General features: G+C 48.7%; 2 protein-coding genes across 4 annotated transcripts in view; both read left to right on the forward strand.

The window, feature by feature from the left end:
* The window catches only part of LOC102456325 (CMRF35-like molecule 5), a 139,986-nt gene that overhangs the window by 90,368 nt on the left and 25,914 nt on the right, over window positions 1–23,704 (forward strand). The window lies entirely within an intron of this gene.
* Window positions 1,812–18,871, forward strand: LOC142819113 (CMRF35-like molecule 9). 3 transcript variants are annotated; one of them, XM_075903740.1, is made up of 4 exons: window positions 1,812–2,644; window positions 5,151–5,295; window positions 5,714–5,842; window positions 17,910–18,871. In XM_075903740.1, the coding sequence occupies exons 1-4, from the start codon at window positions 2,149–2,151 to the stop codon at window positions 17,935–17,937; spliced, it is 798 nt and encodes a 265-aa protein (XP_075759855.1). In that variant the 5' UTR covers window positions 1,812–2,148; the 3' UTR covers window positions 17,938–18,871. The 3 variants fall into 3 exon arrangements, 2 of the variants coding, with proteins under 2 accessions (XP_075759855.1, XP_075759856.1); XM_075903741.1 differs by lacking the exon at window positions 17,910–18,871 and adding an exon at window positions 7,493–10,128 and having other exon boundaries at window positions 1,813–2,644; XR_012896861.1 differs by lacking the exon at window positions 17,910–18,871 and adding an exon at window positions 6,395–7,370 and having other exon boundaries at window positions 1,817–2,644; window positions 5,714–5,990.

Genomic DNA, 23,704 nt, shown 5'->3' on the forward strand with positions numbered 1-23,704 from the left:
ACTCCTGCCACACTGAATTCCACCGAACAGACAGTACACTTCACTAACGAATCATCTTTTGTTTCATCCACAATTCTGATGAAACTAAATTCCTTTTTAAAATTCTCGTTGAAATGACATTTTCTTTTCTATGTCATTTTTAGGGTTAATTGTGTCAACTAAAAAAATCACATTGACATATTAAAATGGCTCAAAATAAACAATAACATTCCATAAATACCCTCTAAATGTACTTCTACTGTACACCAATCATCAGAGAATGTCAACTTAGCAGCTTCTTTCTGCAGTGAATGCCCAGCTTTGGAAAGGGAAGTGGTCAGCTGGGAGACTGAGAAATGTCACGTCATAGATCTGGTCAGTGAGTTCCGGGGTTTCATTTTCAACTCCCACAATTAAGAAAGAGGGACCCTGACTGATCTCCTCAAGAAATTAGAAATTCTGGAGAAGAGATTCACCTGCTGATGGAATCCAGACCATGAAGCTTTTCTCGGTTTTACTTTGGAGTTTTTTCCCAGGTGAGAATGACATGAGCTTTTTGCAGATCACACAACTCTTGGGTTTGGAGAGATTACAAGCTTTGCCAGCTTCACCAGCTGATCTTGAAAGTCTCAGGTATGCTCTGTCATGGGTCTAAATAACTGTCATGGTGTGCAGGATAGAGAAGCTTTCAACACAGAATCTGTGTCAGCAGACTCATTTCTTTGCAGAGAAAGTGATCTGTAAAGTCTAAGTGAGGAAAATTTAAGTTCAAAGGGAGAATTTTAGCACAGATGGTCAAACAATAGAAAACATTATTTATTACAATTCTTTGCTGAAAAATGATTAGCAATTTCAAGAAATATTATTCACATCAAACTTTTAGAGCAGCTCTGGAGATGAACATGTAAAAATAAGAGGGGATGCTATATTGTAAACCCTACTGAAACCTTGCTATCAGGGACATAGTGAAGTAGTTGATACTTGATACAAGTGGGGTTTTGGGGATGTGCGTTGTCTACTGAATATTTTTTAAGTGACATTCAAAGGCAGTTTTTTTAAATAAAATAATCAAACAATAACTGTAGCAAAAGTGAATCAAAAATACCAATTTGGAGCCTAATATTATAAATACTTGCCCATCCTTCATATTCATGATTAGTCCAACCAATTTACATTAAGGCTGAGTCCCTATGAAACCAGCCCACGGGCCCTTGTGCTTAACCTGAAGCACAGGAGTAAACCTTTCAGGATGGAGGTGTTGCTCTTTTCTGATCCCTTGTCTAGATTAGCATTTACAGATACTATGTGAAATCAAACAAACTAGCTCAGCCTAATTAACACCTTCTAAACTGTGTTTTACAAATTGTCAAATTAGTCCAGTTTATATCGATGAACTCTCCTGGCATGTTGCACGTTTGGCATTCTCTGGAGAACAGCAACCAAACCAGGAGCCTGAACTGGAAAACCAAAACAAACTGACATTTTAGGTGAAAAAGAAAACAAGTATTTCATTTTCAAAAGTCGGTATGAAATTGAACTTGTCCTGTCACTATCCCCAATTAAAAAATCCAAATATTTTGTTGAAGCAGAATGTTTGCTGTAGGAAATGTTCCTACTGGAAATCTCAGTAGTCAAAACTATAATTCACTGTGGAGTCCTCTCTCAGTCTCTCTGCCCCACCAGAGTGGGGCAAAGAGACATGAGTGCCAATGAGAATCAAGATAGAAATGTAGCGTGTTAGTCTGGTGTAGCTGAAACAAAATACAGGACTATGTAGCACTTTAAAAACTAACAAGATGGACTCCCCTCCCCCCATCCCTCTTCTGTTCTGAAATTTTATTTGTCCTTTTCATATGTGTTCATTTTTTTAAAATTGTATCCTTTGGTATATATGGTTGTGACTATTTTCTTCCACTATTTGATCTGAGGAAGTGGGTCTGGCCCACGAAAGCTCATCACCTAATAAACCATCTTGTTAGTCTTTAAAGTGCTGCATAGTCCTGTAATGAGAATCAAGACTCATTTCAAGGCCCCTCTTTTACGCTGATTCATTAACCTGCTGAGAGCAGAGCTGCCCGCACCTGCTCCCAGCCAGGCCCAGGGGAGAGTGGCACTTGCTCTCCTTCCCATGGCACAGCGTTAAGGTGTCAGGTTTTTGGACGGGTAACCATGGAAACCCAGATGCTGCAGACACTGACCCCCTGCCTGTCCTTCCAGACACTGAAGCATCGCCCCGTCTCCGGGCACTGGGGACATGGCATTGCTGCTGGCAGCCGGAGGGGTGCCCGTGTCTCACTGTCTCTGTCTCTCGCAGGCTGCTGGGCAGTGACGGGCCCCGGGTCAGTGCGCGGCCGCCCGGGCGGGTCGGTGACTGTGGAGTGCGGGTATGAGAAGGGCGATGAGGAGAAATCGAAGTTCTGGTGCCGGGAAGGAACGTGGCGAGAAACGTGGTTCTGTTCCGACGGACACGTAGTTGAGACCACAGCAGGGTCGGAGGCCGAGGTGACTCGGGGCAGATTCTCCATCCGAGACAATCGCACCCGGCGCGTGTTCACTGTGACCGTGAAGAACCTGACACTGGCCGACGCCGGCACTTACCAGTGCGGGGTAGACAAGTCTCTGCAGTTTGATCCCAGGCACACTGTGTCAGTCTCCGTCTCCCCAGGTAAATCCCCGCGCTGCCCCCGCCAGTGTCAGGGCTGCCGGGGTCGGGCGCGGCCGGCGCTGCCTTGGGGCGGCAGGAGGGTGAAGGGCAGATCTGCTGTGACCCAGACCCCACAGCCCCCCCGCTCAGGGGCCGGGCCCAGAGCTGTGAGGGCTCAGAGGGAGGGCGCTGCCCCTGCTACATCCAACCATCGAGCCCCCCCGCTGCGCCCCACAGCACCTTTGCTCAGCACCGCCCAGTCCCTGCCAGCCCCACAGCGCCCCCTTGGGACAACGGCCGGTCACTCCCACTACTGAGGTCCCTGGGCTCAGCCCCCGCCAGTCACTGGCCGAGCCGAGACAAGGTGCGGGCAATTCCCCAGGGGGCAGAACTGGGGAGGGGCACAGCCCTGATGCATAAGGCAGGAGAAAGGATGCGAGAGAAAGAGGGAAGGGGAGGCGCAGGGTAGATAGAACAGGAGGAGAGGTGGCAGCTCCTCCATACCCATCCCCCCTTTACTGTACCCAGGTATCCCAAATATTTAGCGAGTGGGGATGGAGGAAGGATGCAGCCAAGAGCAGCAGAGACCTCAGTTTAAGTTTCATCACAAAGAAATGTTTTGCCGCTTCCCGACAGAGAAAACAGAAACCTGCCCTGAATAACCAGAACAGAGATCAAGAGACTCTTTTGTTTTTAAAATGATTTTAGACTTTCAAAGAGCTTTGGGGGGTATATTTATAAATTGCAAATTATGAACAAATGTAAGGAAAGTTGCTTACATTTCTAAACTGTTATTCATTCTCATATTTAAGCTTTGACTAAGGTTTGTTTGTTTTTTCCAGCTGAGATCTCCTTTGGCCTGGGCTTTGATAACTTCTGTATTTTAGCCATGTTTAGTTCCATCCTCTCCTTCCATGTTTCAGCAATGCCACCTTAGCTAAATTTATTACAGTTACAAAGTGTAAATGGGATTGTTCTTGTACCTACTGCAACCATCACAATTCATTGTTTACTGGCTCATTTGTTAGGAAGCCCCCATTTCCTTCAGAATGACTGTAAGGCCTCCTGCGTTGTGTGTGATGACAAATCACATAGTGCAGGGCTGGTCAATAAGCAGATTGCAGGACAAAGACAGGACAGGACATTGGCACTTAGGGTCAGCCATCGTTATAAAGATGCGGGGGTAAAAGTGCCACTGTACCAGTTCTTTTTATTCTTTGAGATTGGGAAAGGGCTGTGTTAGTATTCTTTCCTCCATAACATGTATGTACGTGTGTGTGTGTGTGTGTGTGTGTGTGTGTGTGTGTGTGTGTGTGTGTGTTGGGTTAGTAACTGATAGGTGCAATGGTGGCACACATATGAACAAGCACACATGGCCTCAATCTTGAGGCACAAGACAAAACTTAGTCCGCTCATGGATGGAAAATCTTAGAAGGAACACTGGGCCAGCTGCCCCCCTTTGCTCCGGCTGGAGCCAGGGCACGGTGAGGCTCACCATGCTGGGGCACCCTTGGTGGGTAGAACGCTGCTGTGAACAGGGCAGGATGCTTGATGGTGGAGAGCTTCCCCCCTTTGCTCCGTGGGGGCACTGGTAGATAATGTGCAGTCACAGGTGAGGCTTGGTGAATAGAGGACAAAATGTATCATTATAAATACTTGATTTTAGATGTATCTAGTATAAATAAAAAACAGACGGTTTATTCTACAACACTGTCTTGGGGTAGATCTTGGGTTGCAGGTAAACTCAAAAAGTGATCTTGGCATGAAAAAGGTTGGTGACCACTGCACTAGACTATGAAATGAATCGAGTGAGTGTTGCTGGTGCAGCTGATAGTGGAGCCGACAAACACCTGCCCCGTTTAACACACACCTGACAAGTAGAGATGTTAAAATGTGTTTAATTAAGTGACGGTGTAACAGCTGAGAATTTCAACGATTACAGGCAGGGCAACAGTCGGCTCCCCAGGGCCCAGCGCCTACAGGGAGCCGATATTAAGCTAGTTCCTGCATGTACTGGGAGCCTGCATGTAACTGTCCACATGGTTACACTTTCATATTCCTACTAATAAGATGCACATTTGTCATTTGCTACTGTCAGCCACACATGCATGCACGGCCTGCCCACAATTGGAGTCAAGATAAAGCTCTCACAGTTCAAGAGCAGGGACAAGACACCCTACCAAGTGCTACAGATAGCTGGGTACAAATGCCCTGAAGCTAACATAGTCCAGGGAGTTTTTAACAGAGCTACATGCACTGGAAGGCCTCATTGTCTTCATATGTGCTCCAGTTATCTGAGGCAGGTTTCTGTTTTATCGGCATGAAAGTGGCAAAAACTTACGGGTGAATGTTCTGAGAAAGCAGAACTTTCGGGTGAATGTTCTGAGAAAGCAGAACTTTCGGGTGAATGTTCTGAGAAAGCAGAACTTTCGGGTGAATGTTCTGAGCTTCATGAACAATCAGATTGTGCCAAACATGGGAGGCTGGGTGGATTTGTAACGTGGGCTGGCTCTGTCGTTATCTACAGATGTTTCTCTCAGAAGCCCAATTACAGATGTTCCACCCCAAAGCCCAACTATAGAGACACCACAAATAACAAAGCAGCCAGATTCACCTTCTCCAACAACGACTGAATCTACTTTTTCCGCTAGCGCAGACACCACCCCTACACGGTGAGTGGCACCGCCCCCGCCCCTTGTCTGTCTGGCCACTTCTCCCAGTGCACAGGCAGGATCCAAAGAGGAGTGACATTCTGGGTGATAACGTCCCATAGAAAAAGGAACGTTGCTTTTCTCAGCAAGAACCTGGAGGTGAATATGTAGGGAAATGGCCACTCTAGATGCAGAGTAGCTCTGGCCGGGGGCTGTCTGGGTTCTGTCGCATGAGACTGTAGAACAGCAGGAATGAATCCCATACGGAGATGCTGGGATTCCATATCAGGGCAGGGAGGGGAGCTGGGCTGGGTGTTGCATTTCTGTAGTGAAATTCTGGGCACGTCTTCAGCCTGAGAGCCACCGCAGAATGTTTTATTGGAGGCGTCTGGTGAAATCTACAGAAGTTCAGTGTTTTTATTGTATTTCCGCTGCACAGATTCACCATCCTTATCCTGCTCTTGGGCTTATCGAAGGGCCTCGTTTTCCTGGGCATAGTCTGTGCTGCCACCTGGGGGAGCATGCGGGACCGGAAAAGCCGCAGGGAGATGGTGTCCAGACGGACACGGTGAGAACATGCTACACCCACACTGTGGGGTGACACTCCATTGGGGTGCTCAATCCTAGCTGTACTGTGACATAAGTAATGCGCCGTGAATTGTTCAATTGCCGGAATGGGAGGCAGTGGGGGGAGGGGATCATGACATATAGGCTACGTCTAGACAGGCCCCTTCTTCGGAAGAGGCGTGCTAATTTCTAACTTTGGAATAGGGAAATCCGTGGGGGATATAAATATCCCCTGCGGGATTTAAATAAACATGGCCTCCGCTTTTTTTCCGGCTTGGGGAAAAGCCGGAAAAGAGCGTCCATACTGGCGCGATCCTCCAGAATAAAGCCCTTTTCCGGAGGATCTCTTATTCCTACTTCAAGAGATCCTCCGGAAAAGGGCTTTATTCTGGAGGATCGCATCAGTCTGGACGCTCTTTTCCGGCTTTTCCCCAAGCCGGAAAAAAAGCGGAGGCCATGTTTATTTAAATCCCGCGGGGGATATATAAATTCCCCGCGGATTTCCCTATTCCAAAGTTAGAAATTAGCACGCCTCTTCCGAAGAAGGGGCCAGTGTAGACACAGCCATAGTGACAGACCAATTTACAATGTCCCTTCCATTCTCCCTCCTGCTTCAGAGATGGAGGAAACAGTCAGATCCACTGGTGCGGAGTATTTCCAGTGGTACATCAGACTAGGCATGGACAGGAGAGATGTAAGGGGTGCTGTAGTACCCCAGGTTTTGGACGTACCCAGCCTGCACTCTCATTCTCCAGTGTCTTGGCCTCCCACGGTCCTGCTAGCCAGTAGGCCCAGATGTGAGCTCCCTGCCACCTGACCCATGTGCAGGATGCCAATTGCTGGGCACAAGGGCCTATCTGATGGGCCCACTTGGCTCCTGGCAGCCAGCCTCAGCACTAGGAGGCAGTACTGGATGCTTACAGCAGCAGGGGAGGGTGCAGCTCTGTTCCCCAGCTCAAAAATTCGTTCAGCATCATTTTACAACAGCACAACCAAGCTGCCAGGTTCATGGCGGGAAGTGGAGCCAACAATCCACCCCTTCCCCATCGTATAGCTCCTATGAGCATCTCTACACTGCAGGGCAAAACTCAAATTAAGCTACACAACTGCAGCTGTGTCAATTGCTTAGCTGAAGTCGAAATACCTTAATTCGGCTTTTGGTGCTGTCTACACAGCAGGAAGTTGAAGGAAGAGCGCTCTTCCTTAGACTTCTCTTACTCTTCCTGAATTGATGGTTACAGGAGTTGGAATAAGAAATTCTCCAGCTTGAATTAATTTCAAAATAATGGCTTGCTGTGTAGATGCGCTCTTTGTTATTTTGAAATAACGTCAGTTATTCTACAATAACTCTGCTGTGTAGACCTAACCTATGTGTCCTGTGGTCTACTGAGTCTGCTTCCTCTCCTGCCTGGCTGCCTCACTTGTGCCCCCTTGTGGCCCTCTGCTGTACTATTATGGCCACATTTTGACAAACCCTTATACATAACTGGGATGAGTTTGAGTGGGAAGAAGGAGCCATCACTGCTCAATATTCCAGATCAGGGAGGGATTCCTAGAACCAGACTCACTCCCTGATGGGAGTGAGCAAAATATTACTGATCTCAAGACTTTCTCATTCTGTCCTGGGGGGCTTCTATGGGTTTTGTTGCAGCTCATGAACTGCCTCTTTGCAAGCAGAACCAGACGTTGCAGAAGAAGGCTGGTTTCCAGCTTTGGGCAAAGCATTCTATGCAAAGAATCTCGTTTTCTTCTCCTCTCAAGTGAAGCTATATCCCCGAGAGTATGGAGTCTGCTGGAGGTGTCTGTCTCTGTTTCCCAGAGTTAGGTTTGTATCGCTTGAGGATCAAAGAGAAATGCCCCCAGGAAGGACAGTTTTGCCAGTGAGACAAAAATTCTATGAAAAACAGGTAAAAAAGCCCTTGTCCTAAAAGAAAAGGATTGGAGAGCCTAGGGCCAAATCCCTGGTGTAAGCAAGCGTAACTCCACCAAGTCTACCTTTATACTACCAAGTTTTGTCAGCAAACTGCCTTTTTGCAACCAAACAGTGAGAGCGCGCACCCCACTAGGTGAGATTGTCAGGAAAAACGCCCATTTTCAGTGACACCTTCCACCCTGTGAGAGAGGTTTCTCTTCCCTTTATCATGGACAAAGAGCCAGTGTGGATCCTGCTGTTTGGTTTATTGCCACAATTGGCTTCCACCAGTATCCCACAATGCCTGCCCTGCTTGCTGTGCTCAGGGTCTGGAGCTCTGCTGCCCAACAGGTGAGCTCCCTTCCCCTTTCAGAGCTCTGGGACGTACCTGGCAGCTGAGTGAGCTACTCATTGGACTGCTCCTGTTCTGCCCTGCACTAGAAACACAGCGGCTGGCAGACTGCTGCTACAGCGGGAGGGGCACTTGCGGCTGTGCTGCTTTGACATTTCTCAGCTGGGAGAGCTCAGGGCTGCTCCCACCAGCTGAGGATGCTCCGGGAGAACTGGGAGGGAATCCCAAGATGTGCAGAGATCAGCTCTGCCATCCCACCGCACTGCACCATGGGATCTATACCCAGACCCACCCCGTCCATCGGATGGCTCCGTGCGTCCGCTCTAGATCCCTACTTTGTATGACCCAGCAGTAGGTGCCTCTGCCTGGGTCTGGCAGCAGGGGTGACCCACACATTCACCGCAGTGGCAGGAGCCATGGAAACAGAGTGATACTCCAGCGTGTTCCACTCCACCACCATCACCCAGCCCTGTTGCCTCTCCTTGATAGGTGCCCCCGTATCCCCCAGGTTGTGTAACTAAGGGGAGGGTTTTCAAAGGAGGGGACCAATGGGAGTTCAAAGTGCAGGACGGGTGAAACAGGAGCAGGAAAAGATGAGTCAGGGGCAGGGCAAGGGTGGGGCTTAGAGAAGGGGGTGAAATGGGAGCAAGGCCCAAAGCAGGAGGGGTTGCCCCAGGCCCTGCATCTGCCTGGAGAAGGCCCGGTGCATACCCACCATGCATTGCTCACGCCGTCAATGATGATACCCCCAGTGTGGACATGATCTGTTGACAGGGGGAGCAAATGTGAACACTGTGTGGCCATTTCTGTTTTGTCCATGTTTGGGTGTAGTACATTTTGTCAACTGAACTTGGTAGAATAGACATAGACTCAGTCAGTGATGCAAATCACAGGATCAGAGCCAGCAGTAACACAGGCTGCCCCAAATGAACTATCCTCCCCTCATACAATCTACTTCAGCTAGGCAAATAGCATAGCTGAAGTCTATGTACTCATTGCGGCATCTTGCATCCAGTTAGGTTGGCAATGGCTGCTCTCCCATCAATGCCAACTACTCTCCTCATCCTGGTGGAATACGGCATCGATGGGAGCACACGAAGATTGATTTGTCACGTTTTCAACAGATGTGAGAAATCGGTGGCCCAATGAATCAATCTCTGCAGCGTTCATCCTTGGTGTAGCGGAGACAAGGCCATAGAGACATGAGATCAAGTGAAGGAATTGCCACCAGGTGTTCTCCAGTGGAATCCCCTCTCTCCCTCAATCCCAACTGCCCCAGACCTGTTAATCTCACAAAGCCATGTCATTTCTCAGGCTTCTGGGGAGGTGGAGTTTACTTAGAGCAGGAATTTGTGCCTCAAAGGCGGGATGATGCTAAATGGAGTCACATTTTCTCCTATCATGAAGACATTTAGGAAAGAAAACAGGCCCAACTGCAGAGACAGATTTCCACACAGCTTGGCTCCCAGTTGTCCCTTTGTTTTCCCCACTCCACACCCTCTCTGGCACAAGCCACAGTGCCCACAGACACCCCTAGATTTTATATCTGGCTCTGGCTGCTGCTGGTGTTACCTGACAGAAGGTTTATATGTGTTTAGATAAGTACATACAATATTTTATCTTTAATCACTGAAACATTACAATGACCAAAATTGTCCCATACTGAGTTGCAGTCCATGTCGGACTGTTCTGAGCAAGAACATGGACAAAGCATGACTTGACTATCTACTTGTAAAAGATGAAGCTAGTAGAAAAGTGTTATTTGGCTAATAAGCAATGTGTGACTATTTGCAGTATGGGAAGATTGTGGTCTAGACAGGAACTGGCTATAAAAATCAGTGTGTTATCTGATCTGTTAGCCAGCAGTATTTACTGTAGGAATGTATCTAAGCTGATTCATGATTCTGTACAGTGAATGTGAGATACGTCCTATGCCTGTCCCCTCCAGCTGAGCCTGATCAGCTCAGGTGTGGTTTGATTTTATGCTAATAAAGAAATGTCAGTGATGCATTTGGAGTCAAACTGAGTCCAAACTGAATTTGGAGGCAAACTTGGGCTGGACATAGTTTGCCACTGGCAGGTCACCAGATGTTTTATCTAAGTATCCACGGACACGCAGGAAAATGAAGAGTCTGGCGGCCTGCCAGGTCTAACCCTGGAGAACTGTGTGCAGTCTCTGAGCCGCTTTTTGCTCACCCTGTCTTGAAGGCTACTCAGGGAAGAAGGTCTCAGAAGCCGCCACAACAGCTCCTTGCTCCCTTTCTTCTCCATTTCCCTTCCGGTTTGGCAAGAGTGTGGAAGGGGCAATAGGAGAACGGAGTGAAAGGTCCTGAGACACCCGGCAGGGAACATGAAATGTTCGGGTTTCAGAAAAGCTGAAGGATCTACCACGTCCAGCAGGAAACGTGTGACTGGCCCAGAGGGAGGCCACGGGCTGTGGAGGTATTTTAAAGAAAAGAGACGACAGCTTTATGGAGAAAGGAGCGTTTCTGTGGGCGATGCAGCTGCCCTTCCCTGGGGTGATTTCTGACTCAGTCACTTCCATCCTCTCACACACCCAGCAGGAGGAAGGAAAGAGGCTAGGTTAGGGTGAGCATGTGGTATATTCCAGCCTCCATATCTGGAGATTTTCCTGTTTCTCCTTCCCCTCTTGCAGTTTCTATATTTCCTCTTGTGCCCTCTCACCTTCCCTCTCAGTCCTCATGTCTACCTCATGCACCACTAGGGGGAGCTCCTCCCCTCCCCCCACAAAACCAAGCACCTGCATTAACCCCACAGTGAGCGCATTTCTACACTGGGAAGTTATTTTGAAATAACAAGATGAGTGTCCACACTACCAAGCCTGTTATTTCGAAATACAGGCAGTCCCCGGATTTCATGGATCCGACTTACATCAGATCCCTACTTACAAACGGGGTGAGGCAACCCCGCACTAGCTGCTTCCCCCCCCCCCCCAGCAGACCAGGGAGACGCGAAGCGGCTTTTCTCAGCAGACACCTCAGCTTGAGAATAAAGGACTGAGGGAAGTGAGGTGTGGGAGAATAAAACTGAGCTCTGGAGAAATGTTTGGCTAGAGTTTCCCCTACAATATGTACCAGTTCCGACTTACATACAAATTCAACTTAAGAACAAACCTACAGTCCCTATCTTGTGTGTAACCCGGGGACTGCCTGTAATAACTCCTGCCTGTGAAGAGGAATAAGCTTATTTCAAAATAGTTATTTCAGAAGTTATTATTTTGAAATAACTTGGTAGTGTAGAGAGGAAGCTGGAAGGAGAGAGAGGGGAATCGCTCCTTCTCCCTACTTGGCCCACAGGCACTCCACTCTCCTTTAAACTCAGCACCCATAGCATCTTCATGCTAATCCCCTGCCTTCACCACTCCCGCCAGATCCACTTGGTTGCCTGCAATGTTACCAGCTCTTGTGATTTTAGTGGGAGTCATACGCTGATCGGTGCTTTGTTTAAAGCCCCAGCTACTGGATTATCAGAATTATGGGTGGAGCTGAGCTTTCCTTAGCAAAAGTTTCCAGGCAGCAGAGTAAAGTTTAAAAGACAAGCCAAGTGCACCCTCCAGTTTCAAGCAACAGAAGATTTTTTAAAGATTTTTAAAAATACAGCGTTTAAAAAGGCATCTGTAAATAATCAAACACTCTCAAGATTTGAAAGCTAAGCTCATGGTTGCTGCAGACTGACATGTGACTTCTGGATGCTTGTGCGGGGACAACCTCAGGGCTGCCCTAGGCAATAATAAGGGGTGGAGACTCCCCAACAGCCGAAGGCTCAGTGGGTATGTTTCCATCAGCGGTTCTCAACCTATTTACCACTGTGGGCTGCACTCTGCGAGTCATACGGGCCACATGCACCCACTAGATAAGCTACCTGTATGGCCATGAGGATGTCATACAACCCCAGCATCGAGCTGATTGGGCCACAAGCAACCCGCAGACTGAGAACCACTGTTTATACTGGAAATAAAAACCTGTAGCTGGTCTGTGCCCGCTAGGGTCGCCAGGTATCTGGTACTGAAATTGAGAAAATATTGCTTTTTCCTGCTTGGCGCCAGATGGACAGGTGGCAGGGGTGGGGGAAGGGGTAGGGGAGCAGCTCAACAATTAAAGGGGCTGTGACTGCTTTCAACAAAAATGTTTTGGCACTTTTTTGTGGGGGGAGGGTCCAGTATTTTTGGTGAAATTATTTGGCAACCCTAGTGCCAGCTGACTTTGACTCACAGGGCCCAGGCTAAGGGCCTGTAACTGCAGCTCTAGAGTTCAGGCTTGGCCTTCAGCCAGAGTTCTAGGACTCTACAAGACGGGAGGGTCCCAGCATGTCTACCTTGCAATTACACACCCTGGAGTCCAGGCCCCTTAGCTTAGTCAGCTGGCACAGGGCAGCCACAGGAGTCTAAAGGCACTTGGTGACCCAGCCTTAGGCTGTGTAGCAATGAGCAACATTGTGCAGGGCTCTGCCATCAGCCAATCTGTGTAGTTGGGTCAAAGCTTTTTTATCAGCCTCTGCTAAGAGTCACATTCACGCTGTGACCCGCTCCCCTTAATGTGAACAGTAAACACCTCCATGGGGAATGGATGTCGAGCAACTTCCTCACCTGGTGAAACACCCACCTCTTCAAAGGGAAGTGGGCAGCTCGGCGAGGTAGAAACTTCCCATTACAGAACTGGCTCCTGCGCCTGCAGGTTTGCCCTTCGACTGGTCTGAAAGGAGGGCCCCAGAGAACACAAGGGCTCACAGGAGCCTGGCGTTCTCAGGGAGCAGAGGTGGCATGTTTGACATTTTTGGTGGTGCCCAGACCACATCCAGCACCGCTCCCTAAGGCTCTGGGAGGGAACTTGAGTGCTCCTGCAGGCTCTGGGCTCGGGCAGGGGATTGATGTGCAGGGTACAGGCTCTGGGAGGGAGTTTGGGTGCAGGAGCAGAGAGGGGTTAAGCTCCAGCAGGGATTGGGGGAAAGATGGAGTGTGCAGGGGAAGGGGCAGCATTAACCTGGGGCTCCCTGCTCTGGCAGTGGCAGTGGGCCCTTTTAAATTGCCCAGGGGTAGCAATCTGTGGGGGAAAGACATTGGGGAAGGTGTATGGGGGTGGCAGGCAGGCCTGTGGGAGAGACAGAGCCCCAAACTTTGCTGGAACAGGGCCCCCAGGCCAAGAATGTTCATGGGATCTGGGCACCATCGGTCCACATAACTCTGTGCCCCTGCCCAGGAGGGAGTCATGTGCAGAGGAAACCTGGGCCATTGGAGGATCCCTGTTTCGATTTGAATTCTCTTCCCAGGGGAGAAGGGTGTGGGCGCTGTGAGGGTTGCTGGAAGTTCACTGCTTGCACAGTTTACAAGCTCTGCCAACTTCCACAGCAGAGCTGGGAAGCCCCAGGTAGGCTCTTGCAGTGGCTGCAGCCTACCACAGAGCTTAGCAACTGGGCAGGGAAGTGAAGACTTGAAATCTGCACCTGTGGTGAAGATACTGTGGGTACTAGGTTTGTGGTGGTGGTTCGCTCCAAGGGCTTGTGTGCACTGGCAAGTTTTGCTGTAACTTTCCAGCTCAGGGGGGTGAAAACGCACTCACAGTCACACACACGCAGCCTGAGTGCAGAAAGTTGCGGTGCCCTAAGGCGCCAGTGCATATGGTGCTGCAGTGCTGAGTCCTCGGCATGGCCTGGAGAACAAGGCTTGGGGCCTGGGTCCCACCCCACGAGACAAAGACACAGAGGAGCACCACAGAGGGCACAGGGTGATTGATATTAACCAGAAACCAGAGGGGACAGAAAGGGAGAGCCGGAGGGCTCTGGAGATGAGGAACACAAAGAGAGAGCAGGGGGCAATGGCTGCAGAGTCAGCACCAAGCAGCAGGACCTGAGGGGTGGCAGCTGGTAAAGGTGGGGTGAGGTGGAACCAGGAGGGTCTGTTTGGAATGGGCTGGGGGAGGGGCCATCAAGTGGCCTGGGGAAGGACTGAGAAGAAGAGAGCACCCAACACCAAGCTACACGCGGCACGAACTAGGTAGTTCGAACTAGGCTTCCTAGTTTGAACTACCGTTACTCCTCGTCTGCGCTAAAATGAGGAGTAACGTGGAATGAGGAGTAACGGTAGTTCGAACTAGGAAGCCTAGTTCGAACTACCTAGTTCGTGCCGCATGTAGCTGCGCGGCACGGGGTTTGAACGAGCGGGGATTTAAAAATGGCGGCGCCCCGCTTATGCAAATGAAGTCCGGGAAATTCAAATCCCGGGCTTCATTTGCAATTGCGGTATGCCTACATTACCCCGCTAGTTCGAACTAGGAGGGTAGTGTAGACATACCCAGGGAGAGGAGGAGACGGGATGAAAGAGGAAGAGAGGTGGGAGGAGCAGGATAGACAGAGCAGGAGGGGAGGTGGCAGCTGCCAGTCTCCATCCCCATCCCCCCTTTACTGTAGCCAGGTATCCCAAATATTTTGAGGGGTGGCGTTGGGGGAAGGGTGCAGCCAACAGCAGCAGAGACCTCAGTTCAAGTTTTGCCACCTCTTTGCAAATGAAACAGAAACCTGCCCTGAATAAACTCAATGGAATTCAGGACACTGAGGCCTTCCAGGGCAGCTTTTTTTAAAAACTCACTTAAAATGAAAGTGCTCCTGCAAGCAACTGACATCTCTTGCCCCTTATTCCAGCGCAGTGCAGGGGAGCAGTTTTCTTTTCCAAAGGTTCCTATGCTGAGATTATTGGTGCAAAAAAATTCTCATTTGGACTCAGAGTGAGGGTTGTTACATTGTGATGAAATGTGCTTTATTTACGATGTGGGCAGTGTCATGTCAGTGACGTTCAGACGTGTCCCTTTTCTCGATTTTCACTGACTGTGATTTGCAATAGCTGTGACGGGTAAGTGATTTTTTGTCACTTGGTGATTTTTCCTGTTTTCAGGGAAGGAAGGTTTTTTTTATTCCTAAAATTCTCAGTGTTTTTACGCCTTCATCTTCCCTCCTGTGATTAAATGAAGACAGAGCCATGTGTGGCTTTGTTTAAATAACTGAGCTGGGAGGTATCACTAAATTATGAACTGAATGGAGTGAGTGATGCTGACCCAGCTGACAATGGAGCCTACAAACACCTTTTACAGCACATCTAACAAGATGCACATGCATTATTTGGCATGCCCAGCCTGCCTGTAATAGGAGTCAAGCAGGGACAATCCACCCTGCCAAGTGCTATCCAGATGGCTGGAAACAAAAGTTGATAGAGCCCAGGGAGTATTTAGAAGAGCTACCTTCACTTGAAGGCTTCAGTGTCTTGATCCACCTTCTGGTTATTCAGGAAGGTTTCTGTTTTATCTGCAAAGAGAAGGCAAAAAATTTCTTAAGCGTGAAACTTAAGCCTGAAGGTTCTGACCCTGCAGGAACTTCATAAACAATCAGACGTGCGCCAAACATTTTGGGCAGAGTAGATTTGTTAAGCAGCCTGGATGTCTGTTTGCATCTACAGCTGCTTCTTCCCCAATCTCAACTGCAGGAACGACAAAGCAGCCGGATTCGCCTTCCTCCACAAACACTGCATCCAGCTTCTCTTCTAGCGCAGACACCAATTCTGCACAGTGAGTACCACTGCTCCTGCCCGTGTCTCTCTGGCCACTGCTCCCAATGCCCAGACAGGATCCATCTGCCGAGGCACAAAGAGCAGTGATGTCCTGGGTGATAACGTCCCATGGAAAAAGGAACATCGCTTTTCTTAGCACGAACCAGGAGGTTCAGTGGGGCTGGACCCATACCTAGGGAAATGGCCATTCTAGACACAGAGTAGCTCTGGCCGGGGGCTGTCCGGGTCCTGTCACATGAGGTTATAGAACAGCAAGAATGAATCCCGTAGGGAGGTGCTGAGGTTCCATATAAAGGCAGGGAGGGGAACTGGGCTCGGTGTGTTGCATCTTCTACAATGAAATTCTGGACACATCTTCAGCCTGAGAGCCACCCTGGAATGTTTTATTGGAGGCGTCCGGTCAAATCTACAGAGTTTTAGTGTTTCTATTGTATTTCCACTAAAATTGTCTATCATAATTTATGTATTGTTTGTCTTTAAAAATTCTCTAATAAACGTCAATCTGTTTTGTGGGCATTAATCCTTTGGCGAAGTGTCTGAGATGTTTGTCCAATGTACATAGCAGACGGACACTTTCGGCGCATGATAGCATAGATTATATTTCTGGATGCGCAGGAATATGTGTTCTTGATCTTATAACTCACTTGGTTAGGTCCAATAATGGTATCAGCAGAATGAATATGTGGACAAAGCTGGCAACGGGGTTTGTTGCAAGGGAAGGTACCAGGGTTGGTATTAGTGTGGTATATCCTGTGGTGGTTGGTAAGAATCATCTTGAGGTTAGGTGGTTGTCTATAGGAGACTATGGGTCTGTCTCCCAGAGCCTCTTTGAGTATGGTGTTTCTACTGTATTTCCACTGCACAGATTCACCATCCTTATCCTGCTCCTGGGCTTATTGAAGGGCCTCGTCTTCCTATGCATAGTCTGTGCTGCCATCTGGGTGAGGAACCGGAGGACCTGCCAGGAGCTGGTGCCCAGACAGACACAGTGAGACCATGTAACACTCTCACTATGGGGTGACACTCTCCTTTGGCTTGTTCTCCGTCCTCTCTTGAACAACAAGAAAACAATGCCTGTGTACACACTGCAATGCGAATTTGTTGGGGGAAACTCCCAGTTTTGGCAACAACTTCCACCCTTATGAGAGAATTTTTTTCACTTCTCCTGCCTTTATTGGACCCTGCTGTTTGTTTTGTGGACAGAACTGGCTTCCTCCAGTATCCCACAATGCCTGACCTGACTGATGCACTCCGGGTTTGGATCTCTGCCGCCTTGTAGGCATGTCCCCCTCCCCTTTCAAAGCTCTGGCAGCTGAGTGAGCTACTCTTGTTCCAAGAACAAAGAGCAAATCATTGCACTGCTCCTGTTCTGCCCTGCACTAGAAACAGCAGCAGGCAGACTGCTGCTGGAGGAGGAGGGGAAAAGGCTGCAGTGCTGCTTTGACATTCCTCAGCACAGGGAGCTCAGGGCTGTCCTTCCAGCTGAGGAGGCTGCGGGAGAACTAGTAGAGAATCCCAAGATATGCAGAGATCAGCTCTGCCGTCCCACCGCACTGCACCATGGGATCTATACGCAGAGTTATCCTGTCCATAGGATGGTTCAGGGCAGCCGCCCCAGGCCTGTGCTTTGATGGTCCTGTGGTTGTTGCCTCAACCTTGGTCTGGCCACAGGGGTGCCCCCCCCCCACTCACCACAGTGGCAGAAGCCACAGGAAACAGAGTGATGTAGCAGCCTGATCCAGGCCCTGCTGCTACCCTGTGTGAGCCCCCTCCTCCCCCAGGAATCCCCCAGGTTGTGTAACTCAGGGGAGAGGGTTCCCAAGAAGGGGACCAATAGGAGTAGAAAGGGCAGGATGGGCAGAAAAGGGGCAGGAAAAGATAAGCCATGGGCAGAGAAAGGGCGGGGCTTAGGGAAAGGGGTGCATTGGGAGGAAGGCCTGGAGCAGGAGGGGCCCTGAATCTGCCTGGAGAAAGCCCTGTGCATACCTGCCGTGCATTGCTCAAACTGTCGATGATGCCCCCAGCGTGGACAAGATCTGTTGACAGAGGGAGCAACTGTTTTGTCAATTTTGGGGTGTTGTAAGTTTTGTTGACTTCACTTGCTAGTGTAAACATAGCCTCTGTCAAGTGACCCAAACCACAGGGTCAGAGCCAGCTGGGATAGAGGCTGCCCCTGAGTAAGTGGGACTCTACATAGTCATAGGGCCTTGTCTGCCTTCCACCCCCTCCAGCATCCATCTACTTCAGCTACACAAATAATGTAGTGAAGTTCACATACTCACCGTGGCATTTTTCGTCTGGTAAGATTGACTGGGGTTGCATTCCCATCTATGCCGGCCACTCTTCTCATCTTGGTGGAATACCGGTGCCGATGGGGGCACACTCGGAGATTGATTTATCGCGTCTTCAGCAGATGCAAGAAATCGATGGCCCAGTGGAACAATCGCCGCAGTGTCAATTCATTGGTGTAGTGGAGACACGGTCATCGTAACATTAAGTCAAATGAGGAAACTGCCACGAGCTGTCCCCCAGTGGAATTCCCTCTCTCCTTTAATTTCAGCTATCCCAGACCTGTTAACTTTGCAAAGTCATGTAATTTCTCAGGCTTCTGGGGCACATCTACACTATGAAATAAGGTTGAAGCTAATCTGGTCAATTTTTGAGCTCCCAACTTTGCATTTGTACAAGTTTGGTTGTATTTTTAGTTTATGGAAAATGCCCTGGATAGATTATTTCTTTGTGTTTAGATAAGCACACACAATATTTTACCTTTAATTACTGGAACATTACAGTGACCAAAATTGCCATACACTGGATTGTAGTCCGTGTCAGACTGTTCTGGGGAAGGACATGGACAAAGCATGAATTGACAGTAGAATTGTAAATATGTAAAAGATGCAGCTAGTGGAAAAGAGACAGTAGAATTGTAAGCAATGTATGATTGCTTCCAGCATGTGAACAGCTTGTGATCTAGACAGGAATTGGCTACAAAAATTAGTGTGTGATCTGATCTGTTAACGAGTAGTATTTAATGTCAGAGTGTATATAAGCTGATTATTGATTCTGTACAGGGGATGTGTGGTATATCCCATACATGTACCCTCCCTCTGGACTTGAGCCTGATCAGCTCAGGTGTGGTTTGATTTTATGCCAATAAAGAAATGTCAGTGATGCATTCGGAGTCAAGCTGAGTTCTTGTGGGAACCAAGTGGGTCAGGTCCAGGAGCCAGGACGGGCAATAGGCAGCCCATGGGCTGGACACATCTGGCCACTGGCAGGTCACTAGCTACTTTAGTTATCTGAGTATCTGCAGACATGCAGGTAAATTAAGTGTCTGGCGGCCTGCCAGGTCCAATCCTGGAGAACTCTGTCCAGTCCTTGACCTCTTTTCACTCACCCCTGTCTTGGAGGCTACTCAGGGAAGAAGGTCTCAGAAGCTGCCCCAGAAGCTCCTTGATCCCTTTCTGCTCCATTTCCCCCTCTGGTTGGTCAAGTGTGTGGAAGGGGCAAGGGGAGAACAGAGCCAAAGGCTCTGAGACACCCAGCAGGGAACATGAAATGTTCGGGTTTCTGAAAAGCTGAAGGATCTACCACATCCAGCAGGAAATGTGTGACTGGCCCAGACGGAGGCCATGGGCTTTGGAGGCATTTTAAAGAAAAGAGGCAAAAGCTGTCGTGAGAAAGGAGCGATGGCGAGGGTGGCGCAGCTGCCCTTTCCCTGGGACGATTTCTGCTCCTTCCAGCAGAGGAGTTCATGGTTTTCCCTTCATATCCTTTACCTGAGCCATTTCACCCCTCAGCTGGACTCATGGTCACGTCCATCCTTCCACACACAGCAGTAGGAGGGAGAGGCTAAGTTGGGGTGAGCAAGTGGTATAGTCCAATCTCCATACTTGGAGATTTTCCTATATTTCTTCACCCTCCTTGTAATTTCCATATTTCCCCTTGGGTGTGTCTACCCAGCACCCTTACCTCAAAATAAACAACATTATTTGCGCTACACCAATTGCGTAGTTTATTTCGAGGTCATTTCGAAATAAGGCCCTATTCTGAAATGTCCCTTAACCCTCGTGCAATGAGGTTTACAGGGATGTCAGAATGGCGAGCCCATTATATTTCAATATAACAGGTTTGCTCTTAAGATGCTGAATAGGTATCCTGAAATAGCTCCTCAGTGTAGACATAACCCATGTGCCTTGTGGCTTTTTTCCCTGTTCTCATCTCTACCATGTGCACCACTAGGGGGAGTAGTCCCCTCACATCCACTAGCACCTGCATTAACCCCACACTGAGTCAGGATGCCAGAGGGAGGAAAGGGGAGGAATCTTCTCCATCTCCCCACTTGCCCCACAGAAACTCCACTCTCCTTTAAACTCATTCCCTGCTCACCCCCGTGCTAAGTCCCCTGCCTGCACCGCTCCTGCCAGATCCACCCGGATGCCTGCAGTGTTACCAGCTCTCGTGATTTTAGTGAGAGCCTTACACTGATCCGTGCTTTGGTAAAGCTTCAGTTCCTGGATGATCAGGATTATGGGAGGATCTGCGATTTCCTTAGAAACAGAAAAAATGTTCCCAGGCGCATGGCAGCAGAGAAAAGTTTGAAAAGACGAGCCAAGTGCACCCACCGGATTCAAACAATAGCTTTTAAAACAGGACTTCTTGAGATTTTAAAGCTAAGCCGATGGTTGCTTCAGACCTACATGTGATTTCTGAATGCTTGAGGGGGAACAACCTCAGGGTTGTCCTATGCAATCATAAAGGAGTTGGGAGACACCCCAACAGCGGAAGCCTCAGAGGTAAGTTTACATCAGCAGTTCTCACCCTGTTTACCACTGTGGGCTGATTATGCTATTCTCTGCGTGTTATGTGGGCTGTATGCACAAAATAGATAAGCTCAAGACAGTTAACTCCAAATCAGACTGTGAAGAGCTTCAAAAGGATCTCACAAAACTAGGTGACTGGGCAACAGCAACAGGGCAGATGAATTTTAATGCTGATAAATTCAAAGTAATGCCTATTGGAAAACATAGTTCCAACTATACATATACAATGATGGGACTAAATTAGCTGTCGCCACTCAAGAGAGAGATCTAGAGTCACCGTGGATTGTTCTCCAAAAACATCCACTCAATGTGCAGCAGCAGTAAAAAAAGCAAACAGAACGGGATTTAAAAGGGATAGAGAATAAGAGAGAGAATATCTTATTGCCTCTATATAAATCCTTGAATACTATATGCAAATGTGTTCACTTCATCTCAAAAAAGACCTCTTGGCATGGGAAAAAGTTCAGAAAAGGGCAACAAAAATGATTAGGGGTTTGGAACGGCTGCCATACGAGAGAGTAATTAAGACTGGGACTTTTAATCTTAGAAAAGAGGAGACTAAGGGGGGATATGATCGAGGTCTGTAAAATCTTGACTAGTGTAGAGAAAGTGAATAAGGAAAGGTTATTTACTTGTTCCCATAACACAAGAATTAGAGGTCACCAAATGAAATTAATAGGTGGCAGGTTTAAACCAAACAAAAGGAAGTATTTCTTCCCACAACACACAGTCAACCTGTGGAACTCCTTGCCAGAGGATGTTGCGAAGACTAGAACTTTAACAGGGTTCAAAAAGGAGCTAGATAGATTCATGGAGGTTAGGTTCATTAATGGCTATTAACCTGGATGGGGAATGGATGGTGTCCCTAGCCTCTGTTTGTCAGTGCTGGGAATGGGTGACGGAGGATGGATTACTTGATGATACCTGTTCTGTCCAGTCCCTCGGGGGCACTGTGGATTAGCTGCTGTCAGAAGACAGGTTCTGGGCTAGATGGACTTTGATCTGACGCAGTATGGCCCATTCTTATGTTCTTACCAGTATGGCCATGAGGATGTTTTACCACCTACAGAGTTGTGCTAACTGGGTCACAGGCTGAGGATCTCCAGTGTACACAGCAATTAAAAACCTGCCGCTGCTCTGTACCAGCTGACTCGAGTTTGCCAGGCCCAGGCTAAGGGCCTGTAACTTCAGTGTAAGGTTCAGGCTTAGCCATGATTCTAGGATCCTGCAAGGAGGGAGGGTCCCAGAGATCAGGCTACCGCCTGTACCCGCATGTCTACACTGCAATTACACAGCCTAGAGCCTAGGCCCCTTAGCCCAGTCACGTGGCATAGGGCAACCGTAGGTATCTAAGGGCACTTGGTGACCCTGCCTTAGACCGTGTAGCAATGAGCAGCATTTTCCAGGGCTCTACCATCATCCAATCTGTGTAGTTGGGTCAAAGTTTTTTTTATCAGTCACATTTCACGCTGTGATCACCTGTTCCTTAATGTAAACAGTAAACACCACCCTTGGGAATGGGCGTCAAGCTACTTCCTCCCCTAATGAAATAACCACCTCTGAAAAGGGAAGTGGGCAGCTGAGAGAGCTAGAAACTTCGCATTACATAACTGGTTCCAGAGTCTTCAGGTTTCACCTTCAACGAGTCTGAAAGGAGGGTCCCAGCCGTCTCACAGAAACCTGATTTTCCCAGAGAGAGAGAGAGTCAAATGCAGAGAAAACCAGGACTATGAAGTTCATCCTCATCAGGATGTGGATTCTTTTCCCAGGTGAGGAGGGCGTGGGCACTGGGTGGGTTGCTGTTTACACACTTCAGTGACTGGGCTTGCACAGTTTACAAGATTCAGAGGGGTAGTAGGGTTAGTCTGTTTCAGCAAAAACAACAAGGGTATCATGAGACATGCCGGCAGGCCTGCCTGTAGCCTCAAACAGCAAGAATGGAAGTGTCCATCTCAGCTGTACAAAGCAAAGCCTGGTCAGCATAAACCCCAAGGCTGTGTCATCCGCTTTTCCGGAAAAACTTGCCAGCTGTCTACACTGGCTGCTTGAATTTCCGCAAAAGCACTGACTTCCTACTGTAAGAAATCAGTGCTTTTTGCGGAAATACTATGCTGCTCCCATTCGGAAAAAGTCCCTTTTGCGCAAAACTTTTGCACAAAAGGGCCAGTGTAGACAGCAGAGATTTGTTTTCCACAAAAAAAGCCCCAATGGCGAAAATGGTGATCGGGGCTTTTTTGTGCAAAAGTACGTCTAGATTGGCACGGACGCTTTTCCGCAAAAAACGCTAGACGCTCTTTTCCAAAAATGCTTTTAACGGAAAACTTTTCCATTAAAAGCATTTCCGGAAAATCATGCCAGTCTAGACGTAGCCCAAGTGTTCCTTTTCAGAAGGCCTTCATCGGCCACAACTCCCTGTGCTTGCTAGCTGAGAGCCAGCTATGGGATAGACACCATGACCTCGGTTCTCAGCCCCGTGGGAACATTAACAGTGGTACTGAGCCAGCTTGTGCACACTCAGTAAACAGCCAGGCTATGTCTACACCGGCCAGTCTTGCACAAGAGCAACGCCTCATTTGCATATGTTCTTGTGCAAGACTGGTCAGAGTAGACGTAGCCCTAAAGTATAAGATCACTAGAAGTCCCGCCCCAGCTGAGTCTCATCGCAGATCTCCAGTCTCAGAGGTGCCCCGAATTCCCCAACTGGAGCGACGTCCGCCACGACCCAGATGTGAGGCATCTCGGGATCGGGACTCCCTGTGGCAGAAGAGGCATCAGCATTCCACGGAACCTTTTACTCCTTTAAGCATTGTTCTGTAGCGCTGTCGCGTGCTAGAGGGTACCCTGTGACGTGTAGTAGCAGTGGAGTAGTAAGCTTAATAAAGTACATTATCCCTAATCAGCTGTGTTGAAGTGAATCCCATCACCCTGTCTGTCCTTTGGCCCTGACAATGGGGGGCACAGGGCAGCCGCAGGAGTCTAAGGATACTTGGTGACCCAGCCTTAGGCTGTGTAGCAATGAGCAATATTGTTCAGGGCTCTACCACCATCAGTCACATTCACACTGTGATCCCCTCCGCTTAATGCAAAAGTAAACACCCCCATCGGGAATACATGTCAAACAACTTCCTCTCATAGGCTACGTCTACACTACAGGGTTTAGCTGGCAGAGAGCATGCTAATGAAGGGCTCATTAGCATTTGTCA

Source organism: Pelodiscus sinensis, chromosome 20 (assembly GCF_049634645.1).
Source record: "Pelodiscus sinensis isolate JC-2024 chromosome 20, ASM4963464v1, whole genome shotgun sequence".
Taxonomy (NCBI): Eukaryota; Metazoa; Chordata; order Testudines; family Trionychidae; genus Pelodiscus; species Pelodiscus sinensis.

What these genes read in the sequence shown, in the direction of transcription:
- LOC142819113 (XM_075903740.1), top strand. Translation starts at nt 2,149, where the DNA reads ATGGAAACCCAGATGCTGCAGACACTGACCCCCTGCCTGTCCTTCCAG. An exon ending in GTCAGTCTCCGTCTCCCCAG is followed by an intron (nt 2,645 to 5,150) that starts GTAAATCCCCGC and finishes CGTTATCTACAG; the next exon opens with ATGTTTCTCTCAGAAGCCCA. An exon ending in ATGGTGTCCAGACGGACACG is followed by an intron (nt 5,843 to 17,909) that starts GTGAGAACATGC and finishes CACCCCCTCCAG; the next exon opens with CATCCATCTACTTCAGCTAC.